This window comes from Macaca fascicularis, chromosome 9 (assembly GCF_037993035.2).
Source record: "Macaca fascicularis isolate 582-1 chromosome 9, T2T-MFA8v1.1".
Classification (NCBI taxonomy): Eukaryota; Metazoa; Chordata; class Mammalia; order Primates; family Cercopithecidae; genus Macaca; species Macaca fascicularis.
This window is the reverse complement of record NC_088383.1, coordinates 112131086-112155374: the sequence shown is the minus strand read 5'-3', so window position 1 is coordinate 112155374 and position 24289 is coordinate 112131086. Positions and strand designations below refer to the sequence as shown.

Here is a 24289-nt window from a genome sequence, read left to right as displayed (position 1 = left end):
ATATACTATATATACTATAGTATATATAATATATAGTATAATTCTGTATGTGCGATACATAATACTTGTGTACACTTCTGCTATTTAAAATGTTTTATGAAAGAACAATTTTAAAACTTTCTGATTTGATAAAATGTATTAAGTTTGGTGAGAATAAATTAGGGAAGATGGATGAAACAAGAATCCAAAATAGCAAAAGTTGTTAAAGCTGTGTGATGTGTTTAAAGCAGCTCATTACATATTTCCTCTACTTTTGTGTGTATGAGTAAAAATATCCTTAATATTAAATTTAAAAATAATGTGGCAGAAACTAAAAAAATACCAATAAAGTTTTTTTTTTGTTTTTTAAAGAGGCATTTAAATGTTAAGGTCCTTTAGTCTTTTCATTTCCATTTGAGATATTATAGCCCTTGTTATTTTAGCTGCTTTACTACTTTTTCTTAAACTTCAGAATTTCTTACAGTACCTTCCTCAGGAAATAAAGTACTATTTCTACAGTCAGGCAGTGCTTTTGAGGTGGTCCCTCCATGTTAGGAAATAATTTAAAAATAATACTCCAGTGCATTATCTTACTTGTAGATGAAAGCCTTTGTATTCGTTGAGATAAACATCCTCAAACTATTATTTTTAGACATATATTACATATGAAATATATGGCATATTTTAGGTGTATATTACTTTTTAGATAGCTTTTTAATATATGAGTCTATACTTAGTTTCCAAGCTTTGATTCCCTTAGTTTCCAAGCTTTGATTCCTTTTATGTCAAGTCTGTATCCCAGTTAAAGTTTTCACTAATACGAAATTAATCTCTCTGAATTGTAATAACACTTGCTTTGTTTCTAGATTAGGAAATGTAAAAGATTGCTTAATAAAACCCATTTCATCTCCATTACATGGTAAGTGATAGAATCAATTACTAGTGTTTATGATCTTTACTTTTTATTGCCAATTATATAAGCATTCAAATGTAGGCCATATTTTTTGTGTGTGAATGTCATGTAATAATATTAGTGGCATCAGTGAAGTTATTAAGATGATTTTTTCACTCCCAGCATCCAGGCTATTTTCTTTTTTTTTTTTTGGAGACAGAGTCTTACTCTGTCACTCAGGCTGGAGTGCAGTGGCACAATCGCAACTCATTGCAACTGCCGCCTCCCGGGTTCAAGCAATTCTCCTCCTCAGCCTTCTAAGTAGCTGGGACTACAGATGCACACTGCCATGCCCGGCTGATTTTTTTGTATTTTAGTAGAGATGGGGTTTCACTGTGTTGCCCAGGCTGGTCTTGAACTCCTGAGCTCACGCAGTCCACCTGCCTCGGCCTCCCAAAGTGCTGGGGTTATAGGCGTGAGCCACCGCGCCTGGCCAAAGGCTATTTTCAACATGACTAAACTTGTTTTCAACATAGTAATAACATAATAGCTACCTTTGATTCATTATCTCCTTTCTGCTTACACATTCTCTGGATGTTTGTTTTATCATGCAGATAATGGCCAATGAGGAAAGGACAAATGATAATGGAATCAAGTTGTGTAGCAAAGATTTAGGTTAAACCTTATGAATAAGACACTAATACTGTAGTGGGTTCAGTATTACCTGAATTAGATCACTAATACCTAAGCAGATCATGAGGACGTTGTGATTCTGTCACTGGGAACATTTGTTCTGTTTTGATAATCAAGTGAAGAAATCAGATTCAGACGATTATAGGGGTCCACATCAAGTGACCACATAGAGGTTCTTTTATTTTCTGTTTTTAATCCACTTCCTCAGTTTTTTCCTCGGGATGAATAGACTGACATTACCCAGAATACTTTGTTATTAAAGAATGAATTTATTTCCATCTAGATTTCCAATTCATTAAGTACCTAAAGGGGTCTGTTTATTTCCTTAAGACTCTTTGAAGAAGATAGTCAAACATTTCAATTAAATAGGATAGATAATGTATGTGGAAGTATATGACCTAAAGTATAGGCTGGGGGTGCACACTGTTGGCCCATGGACCCAACTTAGACCACAGACCATAGTTTGGCTGAAAGAGTTTTTGTTTGTTTAATTGGGTCGGTATTTTTATTATTTATTTATTTATTTATTTATTTATTTTTGAGACAGAGTCTTACTCTGTCACCCCGGCTGGAGTGCAGTGGTGCGATCTCAGCTCACTGCAACCTCTGCCTTCTGGGTTCCAGTGATTCAGGCACATGCCACCAGGACAGGTGTGCGCCACCACACCCAGCTAATTTGTATTTTTTAGTAGAGACAGGGTTTCACCACATTGGCCAGGCTGGTCTCGAACTCCGTACCTCGTGATCCACTTGCCTCGGCCTCGCAAAGTGCTGGGATTACAGGCGTGAGCCACCATGCCGGCCTAATTGGGTCAGTATTACACAATTGAGAGATTACAGGTAAAAGTCTAGGTTGGCTGTTACCACACAATTGGGAACATTTGGCTCCCATTCCCACAGGGAAGTCAACTACACTTGAGTAGCCACTTTCTTCTCTAGACAAGATGTACACCCTCATGTATCCCACTTCACACATTAATTCACTTGCCTAGTCTTGACATAGATGTTTGTAATGTATTAGCTGAATCTGAATTTCAGAGAGTTGTCAGGTAAACTTTATAGTACCTTGAGAAATTGGTTATAAAAATGAGTTATCTGTATAAGCCTGAATAAATCATACATAAATCATGCATAGTTTTTAAGAAGACTTCCTGGGCTGGATTGATTGGCCTCCTTTTTGTCCCTCTATACTTTCTTAGTCATTTGATTAGTCTTATTGATCTCCTAAAACTTATTATAAATATCTAAGTGTATATCCCCTGTAATATACCATGAGCTATGAGCTCCTTCAAGGCCCAGGATCATACATTATTTTGTTTTTTGTTCTCAGCTTCTAGTACCTGGTACACAGTAGGTATCCAAATGTTTGTTAAATTCCTCTAACTTTAGTACAGGCATTTGAGTGCTATGGTCTGTTTATTTTTGGAAAAAAATATATATTAGCTATTTCTGTTTTTGTATTTGTATTACAAGCAGCTCCTTTGGTTAAAGATGATTTTTAAAAGTTATCTCAATAATTTTCAATTGTTCTGTCTTAAATTGAAAACAGTACTGAAAATACAAGATCTTTGTAAGTATACAGATTCTCAGATAGGATATTTTTGAATTATGTATTTTTTTCATTTTATTTAAAAATATTCTTCTAATCTTAATATTTTTAAAACAAATAACTTAATTACCATTTAATTTTGCATTTGCTTGCAATAAACTGAAATTGGCAGTCGCTCAAAGTCCACTTATTTTACTTATTTACACATCTAGTCATTTGGGAGTGTGTTTTACTTTGTATTACTAGAAGTATTGCCATGATATCTAGCTGTTTTAAGTAAATTAAAAATAAGGCCATTTTAGGAAATTTGCTTTGAAAATTTAGAAAGATATGAAAATATCTTTTTTAGGTCATTTGTGATCTCTTAGGTTAGAGATAGAATTTTTGCCTGTGTCTATTTAATGTGTAGGATTTTCATATAGTTTTGGAAAATGAAAAAAGTCCTTGGGCATTTGTTTATATGATAATTGGAAAGATCTCACTTAAAATTTTCTCAGAGAAAAATGTGCGTTATCACCTTTTCTAGTTAGAGGCCTAGAGAACCAACATTATGTAACCTGCAGCTAAATAGATGAGCATGTTGATGTTGATCATACTTATAAAAGCAAATGACTATTCTTGGGTGGTTGAGTTGCATTTTTGGTTTTCATTGTGACTGCTGGTAGTGTTGTAATGCTTTTAGGACTTTTAGACATTACATCTGGTCATTTGTGCTCTTTGGTTGAGTACCCCAAAAATCTAAGAATTGGAGGAGCCCAGTGACATGTTTTCAAAAACCTAAATGTCTCTAGGGAAAATGACTCCCTATAAAGTTAAACATAATGCATATCTTTAAAGTGTCAGTATACTTAATGGATTATGTATCTTCAACTCAGTTATTTTACTGGACTAGGTAGTTTCTTTTAACTTTATAGAGTATATATTGGCTTACTAAGGGCAGATTTCCACTGACAATCAAAATTTAAAAATTTCCTTCCATTCCAAATTTAGGTATCTGGTTAGATTTTTAGCAGTGTGCAGTTGATTGTAGTCATCTTGATAATGATGACTAGAATCTTGATAATGACTAACCTAGTAGTTAGGTATAGGTAGACTCAGCTAAAATGGGTACTTGGAAGCAAGGTGAGGCCACTCTGGTTTGTTTTTATATCCTTTATTCAGTCTGTTTCACTACCCATAGTTTAATTTTAAACACCATTTCCCAGCTGCATTCAGTTTCTATTGTGTTAGCCTGAAATGTGCTAGAGAAAATAAACTAAGACCAGTAGACTTATTTTTCTGTTTGTCTTTCGACTTAACATTTTAGGATCAGACTTGGCTTGCATTCCAGACTCAGGGTGCCAGAAAAGTAAATAATACACAATAATATTCAATACCCTTGTTTTGTTATGGCCAATTAGGCTAATTTTAGTGATGGTCAGAGGCTTCTAAATTGGAGGGCAGTAGTAACTCCTGTAATACCAGTTTCCAAATGGTATCTCTCTGTTCCAGCCCATCACAACAGTTTTAAAACCAGCTTTTGTTTTTGTTTTTGTTTTGTTTTGTTGCTTTGTTTTGTTTTTTAACAGGAGAGCCAGTGTAACTCCTTCAAGACTGGAGTGACACACACTGCATCTGCATCTGCCTCATGTGAGTTCTCATTTTGGCAGCAGCACTCTGCTAGGCTGGAACCTCTGTAGAGGTTTGCCCTTTATTTTTCTAAATCTATAAATTACTACATAGTGTGTCTTGGTGGCAATGGTAAAAAGTGCATGAGAATTCCAGACTTCCCTGCGGAAAGTCTTCTGCACATTCCAAAGGGACTTCGTCTTTTAACATATATTCTATCTTGTATGAACAGCATCTACTCAAAACAGAGCCCACAACTTTCATCCCGAAAACAGAGTTATTTTTTGAAGAACTGTTTTTTCCTTGCAGATTATGGAATAAAGAATATCTTTAAATGCTCTCAGTAACTTCAACTTTTAAAGCATTGGTTGTTTTCTTTATAGTCTAATTATGTAACCTGAGAACACTGTGTGCTGTCCTAGTGGCTGAAGCAGTCCTCCTTTTTGGACTCCAGCCCTTAAAATAGCTTCTTCCTTTGTCTTCCTATATCGAGTAACTAGTGGTAGGCCAGAGTACCTTCTGGGAGAAGAAATAAGCAGATAATGTGTGAAGTTATGTTTACTCTGAAGCTATTACCTGGGTTTTGGAACCACAGAAAGTCAATTGTGAGAGTTGAGCTTGAAGCTGTGCATCATTTACATGCCACAGTTCTGGGAGAGAAATTGAAATTAGAGCCTTTGCAGCTGTGGAGAGGCATAAAGCTCTAAGTCTGAGGAGATATATATGGTTTCCCATAAATACCTGAGGCTGGCTTTGTAGAGCCTGGTTGATTAAAAAAGGAATTTTATTTTTTTGTATTTTATTTTTATTTTCAAAGGAATGGCGGTACTTAGCTTCAGGAATTTTTGCCACCAGGTCACAACAAATATGTTTATCACTAGGGACACTTAGAATAAAACATCTAAATTCATGCTCTGTGCGGCTGCAATTCTGCTTCTCCAACATTGGTTGTACTATATAGCAGATAATTTAATGACCAGGGAGTTTGTGTTGCTGAAATGATTATCTGGGACGCTTATGAGAAAATGTCAATAGCTTGTAGGTATTACTGATTAATATAGAGCTTGATGAAATAGTGTTGTCTGGGCAGAACTTGGACTCTCTTTACTAAATCCATTCCCACTTGTGAGTAGAGCAGTTTATTTTGGACTAGTTGAAAAAAATTGGAGGGAGAAGTGTATGTTTCAACACCCAAGCTTAAGTTTTGATGGTTTATGTAATCTAGAAATTCATGTTTTGCAGTGGTAGTTTAGTATATATACCCTATCACAAAGAGCTTTTGTTTGTTTGTTTGTTTTTTGAGATGAAGTCTCGCTCTGTCACCCAGACCGGAGTGCAGTGGTGCAATCTTGGATCACTGCAGCCTCCGCCTCCTGGGTTCAAGGATTTCTCCTGTCTCAGCCTCCCAAGTAGCTGGGAATGCAGGTGCGAGCCACCATGCCCGGCTAATTTTTGTGTTTTTAGTAGAAATGGGGTTTCACCATATTGGCCAGGGTGGTCTCAATCTCCTGACCTCAAGTGATCCGCCCGCCTCAGCCTCCCAAAGTGCTGGGATTACAGGCGTGAGTCACCACTCCTGGCCTTACAAAGAGCTTTTGGATGAGACTCAAAGAGACCTAAATTTTGGCTTCAGCTGATGTTTGTACTTGCTGTATAACTTCATGTCAGCAAATGGTGAAGATATATTTTTAGGAAGTACTCTGAGCTCATTGAGAAAAGGGAAATTTAAAGTATTTCCGTACGTGGAATTTCTAGAAAGTCACTTCGGTTGAACACTTGGCAAATTCTGCCCTGCAAATAAATATAATGTGGCATGTATAGTGTTTTTATTTTCTGCTATTCTAGGATTTGTGCTGTCAAAATGGGGATTTGAGACTTTTTTCTCCCCTGTATTGTTTTTCACTGAAAATTCTGAATACATTAATTTGAGTTTCAAATCCAAATTGTCTCATACACATAGGTTTTACTCACTGGTTACTGCATTGCTCTATAATTACCTGATTATCTAGCTGGAGAAAATTGCTGATTTAAGGGTGAGTGTGGGTGGGAGTAATTAAGGTTTGTTTTTTGTCTCCCACTCTTAAGCCATATCCAGAAGATTGTCCTTCTGAAAAATTAACAATTGAAAACATTTTATATGGACCACATCCTATAAGAATAAATGTCAGTAGATTACCCAAATTACTTAGCTATACTGGAATTTTATTTCATTAAATACAGTTTGAGATAAATGGGGCCTAGGTTAGGATTGAGAAATAATTTTCATTTTATGGAGATTGTACTAAAATGAGATTTACTTGCAACTGGGGTAGGAGCATGGGGCATTGAGGAGGGTAAGGTGAGAGTGGTTATACTTTTAACATAACTCAAATTTACAACAGTAGATGCCATGGCTTTGGTTTTATGATACACCAGCTCTTACTCTGCTAGTGTATGTATATAGCACTTTATTTTTTTAACCACATACGATTTTTTACATCATATAGATTTAGGAATTCCACACTTAAGTCTTCAACAAGTTTTTTTTAGGGGGATGGGAGAGGATGAGGCAGGATTTAAGGGGAAGAAGGTAATATAGCCAGTTTTGAAAATATTAGCCATGGCTGGGCGTGGTGGCTCAGCCTGTAATTGCAGCACTTTGGGAGGCTGAGGCGGGTGGATCACTTGTCAGGAGTTGGAGACCAGCCTGGCCAACAAGGTGAAACCCCCGTCTCAACTAAAAATACAAAAATTAGCCAGGTATTATGTCGGGCACCTGTAATCCCAGCTACTTGGGAAGCTGAGTCACGAGAATCGCTTGAATCTGGGAGGCAGAGGTTGCAGTTAGCCGAGATCACGGCCACTGCACTCCAGCCTGGACAATGGAGTGAGACTCTGACTCAGAAAAAAAAAAAAAGAAAAAGAAAAAGAAAAACAATGTTAGCTAGGGTTAGCGTTGGCATTAAATTATTATTACCCTTGTAACAACAAAAGAAAGAAAATTTTTTTTTTTTCTTTTGGCATTGTTCTGATGAGATGAGACTCAAAAGACCTTAAAAATTTTAGGCTTCTGGGTTTCAAATCTGACAAATATTTATTAAAGGATTTTGAAAGCCCAGCTTGCTTTTTAAAAACTTCAGTTTAATTTTTAAAATAGATGTACATTAATATGTTATAAGTTTTAAAGGTACAGGAGGTACATGACAGTCTCCTCTGTCTGTTAAAGGCCACTCAGTTCCCTTCCTAGGAGGCAACTAGTATTACTGTTATATATTTCCAGAAATATTCTAAAGGATTGTTTTTGGGAAGGGAAAGTTGAATCACACTCATTAAAGTATTAGCACCAACTTGGACAGGTAGACTAATTGCAATGAAAAATCAGTTTGTACCATAAGCTAAAGATGTTAATAGTAGATGGAAGAACTGTAATAATATAATAATAATTGCATTATTATGAGATTACAAGAATAGGATGAATATTTTTGCCTCATTTGGCATTTAGGAAACTGGCAGGTCTTTTTAGTTGTTATTTTTAATATGGCTTACTCACTCCTGGAGACTGATGGAAGGATGCTTACCTAAATATTTCATTTGGAAGAAACCTATTTAAAGGAGCAACATTTTCTTTTTTGTTGTTTTTGAGACAGAGTCTCACTCTTTCACCCAGTCTGGAATGCAGTGGCACAATCTCGGCTCCCTGCAACCTGTGCCTCCTGGGTTCAAGCGATTCTCCTGCCTCAGCCTCCTGAGTAGCTGGGAATTACAGGTGCCTGCCACCACGCTCAGCTAATTTTTGTGTTTTTAGTAGAGATGGGGTTTCACCATGTTGGCCAGGCTGGTCTGGAACTCCTGACCTCAAGTGATCCGCCCGCCTCGGGCTCCCAAAGTGGTAGGATTACAGGCGTGAGCCACCGTACCTGGCTGCAACATTTTTTTTTGCTTGAATTTCAGTAGTAACTCTAAAAAGTTTTTTCATTATGGAAAATTTCAGACTTATACAGTAGTAGAGAGAACCCCCCAATTGCCTGAAATCCCTGTTATTTGACCTGTAAGAAACTCAGTGCTCCTTTCGCAGATAGGGAGAGATTTAGTTTTATGTACACACTGGCTTTTTTTTTTTTTTTTGGAGACAGAGTCTCGCTCTGTCACCCAGGCTGGAGTGCAGTGGCATGATCTCAGCTCACTGCAACCTCTGCCTCTCAGGTTCAAGCGATTCTCCCACCTCAGCCCCCTAGCTGGAACACAGGCAGGCACCACCACACCCGGCTAATTTTTTGTATTTTTAGTAGAGACGGAGTTTCACCATGTTGGCCAGGCTGGTCTCAAACTCTTCACCTCAAGTGATCTGCCCACCTCGGCTTCCCAAAGTGCTGGAACTACAGGCATGAGCCACCATGCCTGACCAATTCTTCAGTATCTAACTCCAGTTCATATTTAGATTTCCCTAATTGTCACAAACATCTTTTTATGGTTGATTTACAATAATAACGTGCAAAATACAATTTTGATGGCATACATTGTTAGAGCTGATAAGAAAACAATCTAACAAGTGGAACAAATATGTTGATTGGAGAAGGCGTATAAAGCAACTACCCAAGCCAAACAGGAATTCCAAAAATAAATTATTTTAAAAGTTCATTTTGAAGGATTTCTGCAACAATTATGCACAACACCGAAGCTTTCAACATATATAGACCTCCCTTAGTTTTCTGTGTACTTTTATTCTCACGATTAATATCACAGCTATGCATACTCATTTTTTTTAAACCGTGGGAATGAAAGAATAAAGGGAAAAAATGTTTGGAATAGGTTTCCTGAGAATGAAGGAACTTTACTGAATAATTTGATAATTCAGCTTGTTGCTGTGCTCCTGCTATATAATATGACCTATTTCCACAGACTAACAATTGAGTTCTCTAATTACTTGGGGCAGTGCAGAACGTGGAGTTTGAGGGGGAAAAAGAAAAATGGCAGAATTAGGAGGGGGGAAGAATTGGGAAAGAGCAGAAATTCATTCATTTTCATTCTGTTTTAATTGGCTGTTCTTTCTGGTAACTAATGAAAACCTCCTCTTTGTGCAGTGTACAAGTCCCCGGAGTATGAGTCCCTTGGTTTTGAGCTTACTGTGGAGAGATTAGTTTCTATTGGCTATCCCCAGGAGTTGCTCAGCTTTGCTTATGATTCTACATTCCCTACCAGGTAATTTTTAAAGATATTTTTGGATTAAGACTACTTTCCTTACCCCTCAAATTAGACATTCCAAATTCATCCTTAACAGTAACAACAAAAAACCCCCAAAAAACATTGAATAATTCTTTGTTGTTTTTTTGGTTGGTTGATGTTGATTCTAAAATTACCATGAACTTTTCATATACACCATATCTTGGTGTTCCTGAATTAAGCTCATTTTATTGCAACTGAGGAAGACCCACTTATGGGTGAAAAAGGAGATTACTAAAACTGACGGGTAGTAATGACAGGTGGTGCTATTCGGGGCTGCTGGCAAATAGGTATGTGTTTCTCTAATACACTTAACATGATAGAAACTTGGCAGTTTCCATTTCTCGATTTGATAGGGAATCTTTAAGATTAAGAAAATGATGTTTACTTGAGATGCTATCATATATATCCCACATACAGCATCTAATGGAGGAGGATATAAGCCTTCTCAGTTGTCCAAGAAAAAAGACTATGTTTTAGAGTGGTACCAATTGTAGAGTAAGAGGAATTTTGTTTATATCTTGTTTGATTAAGCACTTATTCCTTACAGAAAACAATTATGATTATCTCTCTGGACAGAGTCAATATTTTTTAGTTGCTTTAGAATTAGTTTTTAAGATTTTACTCATTTTAGCTATATTAGGACATACTTGAGTTGGTACAAAGCTTGAATTAGATGAGGTTGGTTCATGATGATTAAATAATACTAAATAAAATTATTGCCTGTATTACTTTGCATTATCAATAATGTCTTCATTTTCACATAGGGGACTTGTCTTTGACACACTATATGGAAATCTTTTGAAAGTCGATGCCTATGGAAACCTCTTGGTCTGTGCACATGGATTTAACTTTATAAGGGGGTGAGTACAAAGAACCTTTAGCCTCTTTCTAATGTTAAAGTCAAACAATGTGAAGATGACATCATCTCCCCAGATGTAATATATTTCCCTATTACTTTTCATCATTAAAGAGCAAATTCCCTTACATAAGGTTAGTTAACAGTCATTTATTAGGCAGTTGGAACCCAAACTGACATATAGTTAGCAATTACATTTTGTTTAAATTAAGTGCCTTCCAATTGTACAGCATATAACAAAACTAATCTTGAAACTTGCCCAGAAGAACTTTAGTAGTTTTGACTTATTTGAAATTCTAAGATTTTTATTTTCTTCTTTCTAATACAGTTCTCAGGTAGCTGTTCAAAAGAGGTATGTATATAAAAATACTTTGAAAATTTTTAAACTACAGCAATTTAAATAAGAGATTTTTAATAGCCAGTATGTTTTTTAGATTCTAATGAATCTAAATTTTGAATCCTGACATTTGATTGGGTCATTGAAAAAAATTTAAACATAAGGTTAAAATGAATATGTGGTAATAATATTTAAAACAAATAAGGATAAGCTTTATCTTTTTTTTTTTTTTTTTTTTTGAGATGGAGTTTCACTCTTGTTGCCCAGGCTGGAGTGCAATGGCACGATCTCGGCTCACCACAACCTCTGCCTCCCAGGTTCAAGCAATTCTCCTGCCTCAGCCTCCCTAGTAGCTGGGATTATAGGCATGTGCTACCACGCCTGGCTAATTTTGTATTTTTAGTAGAGATGGGGTTTCTCCATGTTGGTCAGGCTGGTCTCGAACTCCCAACCTCAGGCGATCCACCTGCCTCGGCCTCCCAAAGTGCTGGGATTACAGGCGTGAGCCACCGCGCCTGGCAGGATAAGCTTTATTTTCAAAATAAAAATATTTCCACTATTGTCACTAATTTGAACTTTTTACCCTAGTAAACAGCAGATGAAATTTAATATCTACTATTTTTTGGTGTGAAATGTGCCGATATTTTCTTTAAAAAATCATAATGCCACAATTTGACAACTTCTGTAGCTATAACTTTACAGTTATACATTTCCTCTACTGTTATGCTACCTTATTTACTATTGACATTGTATTAAGGTCAGAACAATAGCTCGTAAAACCAGAATAGGATGTGTGTCAGTCTCTCATGTAATGTTTCCATTTACTATTCATTCTTGATGGCAGAATAGGAAAAACACCAGGCTACATTGAAATGTTTAAAAAGACAATATCTTTTTTTGTGATAAGAGGCACAAACCAACTGAAATAGTACCAGAGCTTCCTATAGATTTGAGGTCACAGGATGCCCCTTAGAATTGAAGCATCTGATATAAGACTCTTTAGTTGGCATTACTGACATTACACAGGCTCAGAGATTTCCATGTATACATGAGAACAGTGTGAAGTAAACACCCATCTTGACACATCTGAGCAGGCCAGTGATTAAATGCACATTTCCTTCACTGTTTTTATGACGGAGTTTGTTCAGGATCCATGAAAATATCAGGAAACAGGATTTAGAATATGAAGTAATTACAGGTTGTACTAGTAACTTAAGCTATTTCATACACAGATACTGTCATCATAACTCAGAATCTCAAGATGAACCAGGGTTCTATTATATCTAAAAAGGAATTTTTGTATTATGAGGGAGGGGTAGGCAGAGAAGAAAAGAGAAGCAGTTGGATAAATTAGTACTACGATCACATTTACTAACTCAAGATCAACAGACTTCCTCTATTCCCCTAAATAAGCCAATAAGGTTTCCACATAGCTCTTTTGCTAATGCATTTAATAATTAGTTTAAAAAATAAGTCATTTATGAGTGAGTGCAGAATCATTCAAATAGCACTTAGCACTGTGCAGTCTTTAGAGTTAAACAGAAAAACTGGCCAGGCACAGTGGCTTATGCCTGTAATCTCAGCACTTTGGGAGGACAAGGAAAGAAGACTGCTTGAGCCTAGGAGTTCCAGACCAGCCTGGACAATAAAGTAAAACCCTGTCTCTACAAATATCAAAAAGTAGCTGGGCATGGTGGCGCATGCCTGTGGTCCCAGCTATATGGGAGACTGAGGCAGGAGGATTGCTTGAGCCCAGGAGGTTGAGGCTGCAGTGAGCTGTGTTCATGCCACTGTACTCCAGCCTGTGCAACAGAGCAAGACCCTATCCCCCCCCAAAAAAAAAAAATTTATAAAATTAAAATTCCCCTAAAAAAAGAGACTGAAGATAGAGGAAAAGAAAGAAATAGTTATTGAAGCTCTTACAATGGTAGACAGGGCTGGAAAAGAAGGGCTCCTTCGGGCTTTGCTCATAAGTTAGGACCTTATATTTTGATAAATCTTTATTCTGTGGGTCACAGAAAGTTAGTAGTAATCTGTGCTATAACTATTTTCTTCCCATTCCAAGTGTAGCATTTCTTCTTGTATGATACATTTCCTCCCCCAAATTGATTTTTATTTTAAATATATACTAGTGTGATGTTTACAATGTAATTGCTAACTATATTTATAAATCAATTTGGGTTCTAACTGCCTAATAAATAACTGTTAACCATCTTTATGTAAAGGAATTTTTCTTTAATGATGGAGGGAATAGGGAAGTATATTGTATCTAAGGAGACAGTGTCAGCTTATTAAACCTGACTGAAGAAGATACATTTTTACTGTTACTTTCCACCTTACTTTTATTAAAGAAAATCTTGGAAAGCTAGAAAATGAGATACTCTACAAAGTTATTCATTATTGGGAGCTCTCATCTCAGAAGAGTGACTTAAGACAGGGAGCTAATGTGATTTTTGTATGTCTAACTGGAGTTTATGCCATTTGTAGTTAAGAAACCCAAGCAGGAATTTATCCAGGTCACTCTGCGTGTGAACTTTAAATTTGATTTCCTTTATTTAGATTGTTAATCTCCATGTATTCACTGTCAGAATTGTGCCTTTTTATATTTTAGTATTTTTCCCTTTGAGTTTCTCTGAAATGTTTTCTTCTAGAAGTGTTTCTGCATCTTTAACAAATTCTGCTTCACTGGCTTTTTTTCTTTTAAACCCTGAATTTTCTTCATGGTTCTGTTCTGTCTCCTCTTCCTTCCCTGCACACTAAGTGGCTTCATCTCCTCTAATACTCTTCATGATTCCATCTAGTATCTGTACGTAGATGATCTCAGTTATCTCTCAAGTCTGAATCTCTGTTTTAAGTTCTTGACCTTTGTTTCTAGTTGCCTGATAAAAATCTGTTTACTTCAAGCTTAGTATCACCAAAATAGAACTACTCTTACATCCCTTGTTATTATTCGGTTTTCATATTTCTGTTCATCGTACCAACCACCTCTTAGAGACACCTTAGCATGGACATCATCATCTTTGACTCTTAATGTCCCCCCAGCCAAATCTACTCAGTTTGCTGGGTCTTACTTTACCTTGGTAATCTCTCTTGAATATATGAGTGAGCTGAGATCATGCCACTGCACTCCAGCCTGACCGACAGGGTAAGACTGTCTCAAAAAAGAAAAAAAATTCTAGGACTCAACTGGGCGATTCTGCGTTGCACAGCTGATCTCTCCACGCTCTTTCACATGTCTGTGGTTAGCTGCTGGGTAACCTAGCATCTAATCTAGAATGGCTTCGTGCACATGTCTGGCATTCGCAGGCTATTGGCCAAGTGCTTCATTTCTACATGTAGCCTTCTATCCTCCAGTAGACTATCTCACTCTCATTCACGTAGTAGACCGTGGTTCCAAGTGCTGCAAGAGAGATTAACTTCAATACACAAATGTTTTTCTATGCTTGGATCTCATTTCCTGCTATACAAGCCTGTATTCAAGGATAGAGAAATAGACTGAGTTCTAATGGGAGGAGCCACAAAATTGCATCACAAAGAGACAGGAAGAATTTGTGGCCATTGTTGGAGTGCATCACATTGTCTTTCCCCCGGTTTATCCTAAAACAGCCACTAATTTAATTTTGTTTTACAACTCAGCCCCGATGGGATTATCCCTCTGCTTTAAAACTGTCAGTAGTACCCTCTTGCCCCTAAATGGTGTAGGAACAGTAGTTTAATCTGCCTCAACCCATCTTTCTAGCTTAATTTTTCTCTGCTCCCCTTTCTCTACCCAAACTGGACTAGTTTCACAACTGGTCCACCTGGCCTTTAAGGCCCAGGTCATATGCCAGCACGTGCATGAATCCTTCCTAGATTTTCCTCTCCTTAGTCCTCACATTTGCCTCTCTCTACCCCTTAAGTTGAAATGGTGTTCCCTTCTTTGGTTTTCTCATAAATTTTTGCACTTCTCTTGTGGTAGGTGTGATTTTTTACCGTATAATTATATGTGTATGTGACCTATCTCGCCTACCACACTGACAACTCTCTTAAGAGCTGGAACCTAAGCTGGACATCACACCTATAATCCCAGCTACTTGGGAGGCTGAGGTGGGAAGACTGCTTGAGCAATCTTCAGGAGTTTAAGTCCAGCCTGGACTTAAAATAGCAAGACTCTGTCTTAAAAATAAAATAAAATAAAATTGAAAAAGAGCTGGAACCTGAACTCATTCATCTTCATAGCTACCCATGCTTAATATTCGGAATCCTGTCTTGCACATAGCCATCAAAATATTTGAGTTAATTTTTGAATAATGCTGTTTCCCAATTATTATAATGTTATTTTAAAAATCATTTAATTTTTAAATTTTTCTTTCAGACCAGAAACTAGAGAACAGTATCCAAATAAATTTATCCAGCGAGATGATACTGAAAGATTTTACATTCTGAACACACTATTCAACCTACCAGGTAGATTCATTCTATGCTTGTTTATACTGATGCTTTCCCTTCTGTGACCATTAGTCTCTGTTCAAGGGAGATAATGAAATAAGTTTGAATTATTTCATTATAGCTTATGAGTATCTGTTCTTCATTTTTCAGAGACCTACCTGTTGGCCTGCCTAGTAGATTTTTTTACTAATTGTCCCAGATATACCAGGTATGTACATACTATAATTTTTTTTTTTCCAATTGATTTTTTAAATTAATGCACAGGGTTTTAGAGAACTGGCCATTGTAGGTCTTTTCTGCTTTTCTAAAGTGAATTTAGTGCTAGTGAGAGATGCCACATTGCCAGCCTGAGAGATGGGACAGCACCAGCAGCTCCATGCAGGCTCTCACCTCCCACACGGCCCCTCTCCTTGCCAGTGTGCTGCAGCCACCACTTCTGATTGGCTTCTCCTGGGAATGAAGACGGCCAGCAGAGGTGCTAATTGTGACAACTGAGTGGGAGGTTTGTGTGATGATTATCTGTCCAAGCAGAATTACACTAAAACCCCCCAACTCATTTCACAGCAGCTACCCAGGAGCCATTCAGGGATGGTAATTTAATTTCATTTCCAGGCCCGGCAAGATTTGATTAAGGAATAAATACTGTGTATCTTACCAGAAGTAAAATTTTGCATAAGTCTTAAACAAGTTATCCTCTTCCTTTAGGGAGAATTATATAGCCAATACTGAAAGTTTAGCCAGAGTTGGCTAACTTCATATCCTCTTTGGGCTTTATCTACTTGAAGACACTAAATTTGGTGGAAAGCTGAGTCACTGAGCTAAATAAAAAATGGACAGTACCTTTGTACTTAGGGACAGTGTCAGAAAAGTCAGGGTGGAAAGAACCTAAATGACCAATTTTAAGTTTTAAATGTTTCTTCAACCTGTTTCTAAAACGTGATAAATAAACCTGATATTTTTTGAACTTTGGCCTTTTAGCTTACGTTCAATATATTCTTCCATCACTTTGTATTTGTTCACAATTATTGTATTCCGTTGAACACTATAGCCATTTCTGGTGGTCAAAGTGGACTTTCATTAGGGAGTAATTATTTTCCTCATTAGCCACAGCCTTTACCCATGTGATACGGAACCTTTGGGTCCCCTGGGAAATTTTTGACATATATTTTATTGCCCTGTTTTGGATCCCCTGTCATGTTCTTTTTATCTTTCTGTAGTTGTGAGACAGGATTTAAAGATGGGGACCTCTTCATGTCCTACCGGAGTATGTTCCAGGATGTAAGAGATGCTGTTGACTGGGTTCATTACAAGGTACCTAGAAGCTGCTGCTTCACCTGCTCGCTTTCTGGCATGTGTTTTATGGCCTGGCATTAACTTTCCAAATGGAGCAGAATATTTCCTTTTTTTAAAAAAAGACAAAATGGCCGGGCGCGGTGGCTCAAGCCTGTAATCCCAGCACTTTGGGAGGCCGAGACGGGCGGATCACAAGGTCAGGAGATCGAGACCATCCTGGCTAACACAGTGAAACCCCGTCTCTACTAAAAAATGCAAAGAAACTAGCCGGCGAGTTGGCAGGCGCCTGTGGTCCCAGCTACTCAGGAGGCTGAGGTAGGAGAATGGCGTGAACCCGGGAGGCGGAGCTTGCAGTGAGCTGAGATCCAGCCACTGCACTCCAGCCTGGGCGACAGAGCGAGACTCCGTCTCAAAAAAAAAAAAAAAAAAAAAAAAAAAAGACAAAATGGATTTGCCCCCTAGTGATAGCTCTCTAGAATACATATGTTCTTGTCTTTGGTCTTGGAGGTAATGTTGATCTTTCCTCAGCGATGGTGTTTGACTTCTGGATTTTATTTTAGTTTGCATTTCTCAAACGTAGAAGAGGTTTTAGTGTATTACATTATATTTAACATATCCTTTGTGGATGACAGTGGTCCATTTTTTTTTGTCCAGATACCTCCCACCTGACTACAAACATTAATTAATATTAAATTTACATTTATTATAAACTATTGAATAAAATATGAAATGCCTTTTAATTTCAAACTTGAAACTGTTTTATATTTTGAAGACAAATTTTAGAGGCAGGGTTGCAGCAAATCATACCTGCTACTTTTTTCTGGCCTTCTCTAGTTTGTCACTTTTCTATTTTGATAAATCCTTAAGAAATGCATTTGGGGCTGGACATGATGGCTCATGCCTGTAATCTCAGCACTTTGTGATGCCGAGGCAGGTGGATTGCTTGAGTTCAGGAGTTCAAGACTAGCCTGGGCAACATGACAAAACCCTGTCTCTACAAAAAATACAGAAAATTAGCCAGGTGTGTTGGTGTGGACCTGTGGTCCCAGCTACTTGGGAGGCTGAAGTGGGAGGATCACCTAAGCCTGGGGAGGTTGAGGCTGCAGTGAGCCGAGATTACACCACTGCACTCTAGCATGGGCAATAGGGTGACCTTGTCTCAAAAAAAGAAAGAATTTGGGTTGATTAGTAAACACCATTTTTCTTATAAACTACACGTTAAAAACTGATTTTGTTCTTTTCTTAATGCCTTTTTTTTTTCCTTCCCCTAGGGCTCCCTTAAGGAAAAGACAGTTGAAAATCTTGAGAAGTATGTAGTCAAAGATGTAAGTAATATAGGGGAAAATAGATCTGCATAATAGCTCATTTTACCTATTAGGGAAATGAATAACAAGCTGATTTATAATGAAATGGACAAAGGAAGAGATTTCTTTGTCTTGGTATAGTATGTGCCAGATATAATCACCAAGAATATTCAGCTAGAGCATAGGTCTTAGTATAGTTTTTCCATTTCTTGATAGGCAAGAAGACTCAGTATTTCATTTGTCCATTTAGCTTCAATTATAATAGCAGTTAGAGGTTTACTGTATACACATCACCATGCTAAGTGATTACATGCATTATGCCACTTAATCTTCTGTATGACCCTGAGTTAGGTATTATTGTTACCTCTGTTTTATAGATAACTGAGAAATAGAGGGATTAAATAACTTGCCAAAGGTCACACGTTAGTAAGTAGTAAAGCTGAGTCATACCCAGATTATAACTACTACACTAGATCATCTCAAAAATGTGCATATATGTTACCGTTATTTAAAATGCCTTATTACAGAGAGTAATAAGGAAAGCTTTAAAATACCTTAAAAGGCAATATTGGGAAACCTGATAAAATTTTTTAAAAATTTGTGGTTAATAGTATTGTACCAATGTTAATTTCATACTTTTGATAATTGTACTGTGGCTATGTAAGATGTTAATATTAAGGGAAACTGGAGGAAGAATATATGGGAACTCTACTTTTCACAGCTTTTCTATAAGTCTAGAACTGTTTTAGAATAAAAATTAAACACACATAGTGCCCCAAGATGACATACTTCTTTCTTTTCCTACAGAGTAAAAGTAGCAGAATACAGTATTTTCTCAAAGTACTGTGGTAAAGATTTCTTGTTTTCAGTTTTTGTGCCTCCTATTTTCACCCACCTCCCTTATTTCAAGAAAGAACACTGAATGGGGAGGGTCCGGGAGAATTTGAGTGAAGGAATGAATCTATTTGCTATGAGAGAAGGAAAAGGTATTTTTCTTTCCAGGCACGTGAGGGGTTAGAATTTCCTCATTTAAGCGCACATGGGTGTGGGTATTTCTAGGTAGCATCTGCACATGTCATTTCATTCTGCAAGGTGTTTTATAAAACCATAGTATACACACTGAAAGCCATATCTGATACTCTCTATGTAGAGCATGTTAAGTCAGCTTCTCCTGATCTCTAACATACCTCACATACTTCAAGAAATCTCAAGTTAATTTAAGTTAATTTAAACTCTTTCCTGAGGCAGACATCATGAGGAAGGTAGATATATGTTGTTAACAGCCATATAACCCTGATAAATATGTGTATAATTTTACATGTAAATCTGTTATATACACTGTGTATACTACATATGTTAACACTTTATTCATTTGTAGTGATAATGTGGGATTTTAAGTGCAAAATTCCGAAATCAGCTAACCCTTAAAAGGTTCCCCCATTCCTATTGTGGACAGAAATCCAGTATATGACAACTCCAAAGTATAAAGATAAAAATGTGTTTATGTTTCACTCATTATCCAATTACATTTCAGGGAAAACTGCCTTTGCTTCTGAGCCGGATGAAGGAAGTAGGGAAAGTATTTCTTGCTACCAACAGTGACTATAAATATACAGATGTAAGTGCTTAATGTTTATATTTGTTTATTTATTCAGTGGAATTATTTTGGCCTAAAGAACTGTGAAGACAATGAGGAGGATAGAAGTTTATTAAGTGAAAGTAGTTTCTTGCCTTCTCATTTTCAAAGAGTAAAAAGGCAAAAATATACAGGATAATAACAGTGGTTCTTAAATTTTTCTAGAAATTTATTTTAACCATTTTCACGGATTATGATTGGCTACTTGAAAATTTTAATCTTGGGGTTATTTAAAATATTTGTAAAGATTAAAATGGCTTTTGTGTCTCCTTGGAGCATCATTTCTATAAACTTGAGCAGTCGCATCCCTTATTGATGTGTATATATGACTTCCCTGCTGTTGGAAGACCTGCAGCAATAGATGGTGCACAGATGTTTGGGCTCTTAGCCATCAAAATTTACTACATCTTTTTTTTTTTTTTTTGTGAGACAGAGTCTCACTCTGTCACGCAGGCTGGGGCGCAGTGGTGTGATCTCGGCTCACTGCAGCCTCTGCCTTCTGGGTTCAAGTGATTCTCCTGCCTCAGCCTCCCAAGTAGCTGGGATTACAATAGGTGCCTGCCACTGCGCCCGGCTAATTTTTTTTTGTATTTTTAGTAGAGATGGGGTTTTACCATCTTGGACAGGCTGGTCTTGAACTTCTGACTTCGTCATCCACCCACCTTGGCCTCCCATAGTGGCGGGATTACAGGCGTGAGCCACCGCGCCCAGCCCAAAATTTACTACCTCTTAAAAACAATTTTTTCCCATGATTAAAGCATGTGGAAAAACTGATCTAATTCCTTAACTTCATCTTACTTTGCTGAGACACAAGTTTATAGTACTAGCAAGAAGTTCCACTTCCCCCAATTTGCTGTACATATAAACTTGATTTAGACACCTGGTGATTTGTAGTAAATAGTCTTATATAAACCATTGGTTTGTTGACTTAGTTGGTCTAGGGATGGTAGTAGCAAAGCCAAAGTGATAGGTTATCTCTGTGTGAGTCATTAGTTTTCTCTGTACCCCTACCTCATATGCTCCTTACCTCCAAATGTGTGTTCAAAAACATCTTCCAGAGGAAGTATGTATCCTCCCTGAGAATGTCAGAAGCCTTTTTTTCTTTTTGGTATATGGTAAAGCATTAATTTCTGGCTTCCACTGCCATGATTTCATAAAATTTAGAGGAAACAAGAATGTGGTGAGTCCTATGTTGAAGAAGACATGTTTTGTGAAGAGCTTGTAATTTCTTTAGGTTATATGCCTTTTGCAAAAGTAGTATATGGACCTTATGGTAAATTTTTTTTTTTTTTTCCAGAAAATTATGACTTACCTGTTTGACTTCCCACATGGCCCCAAGGTATGTGACTCAGTAGACCATTGCTTTAGTAATAATGAATGCATTTAATCATTCTGGAATATTAAGGGGGAAAGAATTGGTCAGAACCCACCCAGAAAAGTCCTGCTTTTTAAGCCTATTGTCTAATCTTCATTAACATTAGAATCCAGGAGCTAGTAGAATTTAAAATCAAATTGCTAATTTAGAGTCCACAACTTGAATACTTAGTAGACAGAAATAAAAGGGATATTCATGTGATATTTAGTAGGATGGGATCAGAATAATTTTATGCCCAAGAAGTTCTATGCAGAATTAAGTTTGTGTGGCAGTGAAAGGAATTTTCAGGTTGTGGAAGATATTTGATTTAAACAGAAAATGTGTGTATATTCTTGACAACTTCTAGATTTTGTATTAGTTGTTGCTAAGTTTTTGCCAAGACAGCACTTAACCTTGATATTTAGCAAAGAAGTCTTCATTTCTGCAGAAGGGCTGCACTTAGGTTTAAGGAATACTCCTTGCAACTTAGTCACATACTTACAGAATTTTAGTCCTAGACTTTAGTGAATAAACATCAGCAAATTCGTTTTGAGAACACCTGAAATCACAGGGTGCAGTGTCTTTCAGGTTGGTCTTAAAAGGTTAATGCCAGGGTTCCATTTCAGGATAGTCATGATTTTAATGGGCATAACTCATTATTAGTATTGTGATTAGCTTACACTATGAGCCAAAACCCAGTGTATACCTAGAGCCATCATTCTGAGAATGTAACCAGTAAAATCTCCTAATAGTTCCATGTTAGTTTGTATACTTGAGCTCTGATGCTGATCTACCTCTCTCTTAATCTGTCCCTTGGGTATTGATTTGCATCTCTTCCTAGCTCTTTTGAGCTCCTTTTAGCAAATTTCAGCTGAGCACACTTTCATATATTAAAGTGCTGTAAAATAAGTTATTGTAGTTTAGTAGTAGATGAAACAATTTAATGTGTAGAATACAGTTATTTATTCTTTATACCTTGTCTGCTTACCAAAGGATATGGCTTATAATACATAGACACAGTACTTTTTTTTTTTGAGGTGGAGTCTCGCTCTGTTGCCAGGCTGGAGTGCAGTGGCACAATCTCGGCTCACTGCATCCTCCCTCTCCTGGGTTCAGGCGATTCTCGTGCCTCAGCCTCCCAAGTATCTGGGACTACAGGCGCCTGCTACCACGCCCGGCTAATTTTTGTAGTTTTAGTAGAGACAGGTTTTTACCATGTTGGCCAGGATGGTCTTGATCTCCTGACATTGTGATCCCGCCCGCTTTGGCCTCCCAAAGTGTTGGGATTACAGGCATGAGCCACCACGCCTGGCTGACACAACACCTTTTTGAAAAATAAAATAGTGGGATCTTCTGGCTATACTTAGTATTTTTATATTCCTTGCATCTGAGTGAGTTAAATAGTAATGCCTTAAAGTAAGGAGTGATGTTTCAACTTTTGCTGTTTGTCCTTCACCAGCCTGGGAGCTCCCATCGACCATGGCAGTCCTACTTTGACCTGATCTTGGTGGATGCACGGAAACCACTCTTTTTTGGAGAAGGCACAGTACTGCGTCAAGTGGATACTGTAAGTCATGAGGATGATCTGTCTGCTAGCACACTGTCCTTAATGTTTCTCCTTTCCGCACTCTTACTCTCCGTAAGGAAACAGGAATTTTTTTTTTATTAGCCATATCTCTCTTTTGAAATTAAGAGTTTTGGTCTTAACTGAAGCAGCCAAACCAACCCACTAATTGAAAAGAGTAAGTGCCATTCATTTGGCTGTCTGGCCAAATAGCACTGGTAGTCGGGGGTGGGGTGGGAGGGTTGTGGGGTGAGGGGAGGATTGTGATAGGATGATAAAGTATTACAAAATCCATATTCTTCACTTAGAAAACTGGCAAGCTGAAAATTGGTACCTACACAGGCCCCCTACAGCATGGTATCGTCTACTCAGGAGGTAAGTCACAGACTTCCCTTTATTTAATGTCTTTGCTCAGACCTCACTGTGAAAGCTTTGGTGATCTCTCAGCAAAGTGCCATATGTACTCTTTAGTGGTCTAAGATGTCATCTACTGAAGGTAAATAGTCACCTCTTAATGCAATAGGAGTCTGGGTTTGAGCAGTTGTTAGTATATCCTAATGAATCTGATTTTCACTAAAACGATCAGTTTTCTTTTTTAAAAAATCCTATTGGAGGCTTTTCTCAGTGCCTGGAATCACTTGGGGGTACTTCTCAATATGTTCTCAAGGGTTTCTCAAGGAGTTTCATGGTTATAGGTACATAGTATGTTGAAGTTATAAACAGTTGAATAAAGCCAGCTTAATGGCAGATTTGTGATGAAATTGGCAGTGGCTCTTTTCAAGGTTAAGCTGAGGATGTAGTTTTGTTGCTCTTGGATTTGGTGATCAAGAGCCTGGTCAGCACAGTGGAGTGAAGGCCTTGTCTTAGAAGGCAGTAAGAAGAGAATGGTGAGTCTTTTGTCTTTTTTTTTCCTAGACTGTTCCTCATACAACTATAAGAATAAAATGAATCATAGTATTTAATGGTTGAATACTATTGGAAGACTGATTTTAATGTAGAGACAGTTTTCTCATTGTTCACTCTTGTTTCAGGTTCTTCTGATACGATCTGTGATCTGCTGGGAGCCAAGGGAAAAGACATTTTGTATATTGGAGATCACATTTTTGGGGACATTTTAAAATCAAAGAAACGGCAAGGGTGGCGAACTTTTTTGGTGATTCCCGAACTTGCACAGGAGCTGCATGTCTGGACCGACAAGAGTTGTAAGCCATTTCATAAATCTTTGATGCAATTTATGTCTAAATGACCAGCTTTAAATCAAGTCCTCTTTGATAAACCATTACTTTGTATTCAGGAAGTCAGAGGTGGTCAAAAGGTAGGCCTTGATATTTGGATACTTCCTTCCCATAGAATATTCAGATATTTCACAGAAGTCCAGAATTTGAATAAATATGAGAGGTTATCTTGTTTAACCTTCTTGACTCTCTTCGAGGTTAAGTATAGAATGTTGGTGTCTTGAGTTGTGTTACAGTAACACTAAGTTGTGAACTGGAGCTCAAATTTCCTCTGTGGTCCCATATTTCCCCAACCATGCCTAGCAGTCTCAGTCTCTCTGCCAACAGCCCATATCTGATTCTGGGGCAGTGATGGCTCT

At 37.4% G+C, this 24289-nt stretch overlaps 1 protein-coding gene across 17 annotated transcripts in view; it reads left to right on the top strand.

Annotated features, from left to right (window-relative positions):
• Positions 1-24289, top strand: part of NT5C2 (5'-nucleotidase, cytosolic II) — a 195152-nt gene that overhangs the window by 166266 nt on the left and 4597 nt on the right. For 5 of the 17 annotated variants that reach the window (XM_065520166.2, XM_005566334.5, XM_015456633.3 and 2 more), the window contains 11 exons: positions 9782-9899; positions 10688-10783; positions 15471-15562; positions 15695-15752; positions 16762-16855; positions 18109-18162; positions 19676-19759; positions 21075-21116; positions 22591-22698; positions 23004-23070; positions 23727-23897. In XM_065520166.2, the coding sequence (XP_065376238.1) occupies positions 16796-16855; positions 18109-18162; positions 19676-19759; positions 21075-21116; positions 22591-22698; positions 23004-23070; positions 23727-23897 (586 nt within the window). In that variant the 5' untranslated portion in view covers positions 9782-9899; positions 10688-10783; positions 15471-15562; positions 15695-15752; positions 16762-16795. Of the gene's footprint in view, positions 1-845; positions 899-4681; positions 4743-9781; positions 9900-10687; positions 10784-11107; positions 11132-15470; positions 15563-15694; positions 15753-16761; positions 16856-18108; positions 18163-19675; positions 19760-21074; positions 21117-22590; positions 22699-23003; positions 23071-23726; positions 23898-24289 lie in introns of all 17 variants that reach the window. The other 12 variants (XM_045362218.3, XM_005566332.5, XM_005566335.4 and 9 more) reach the window with 7 other exon arrangements.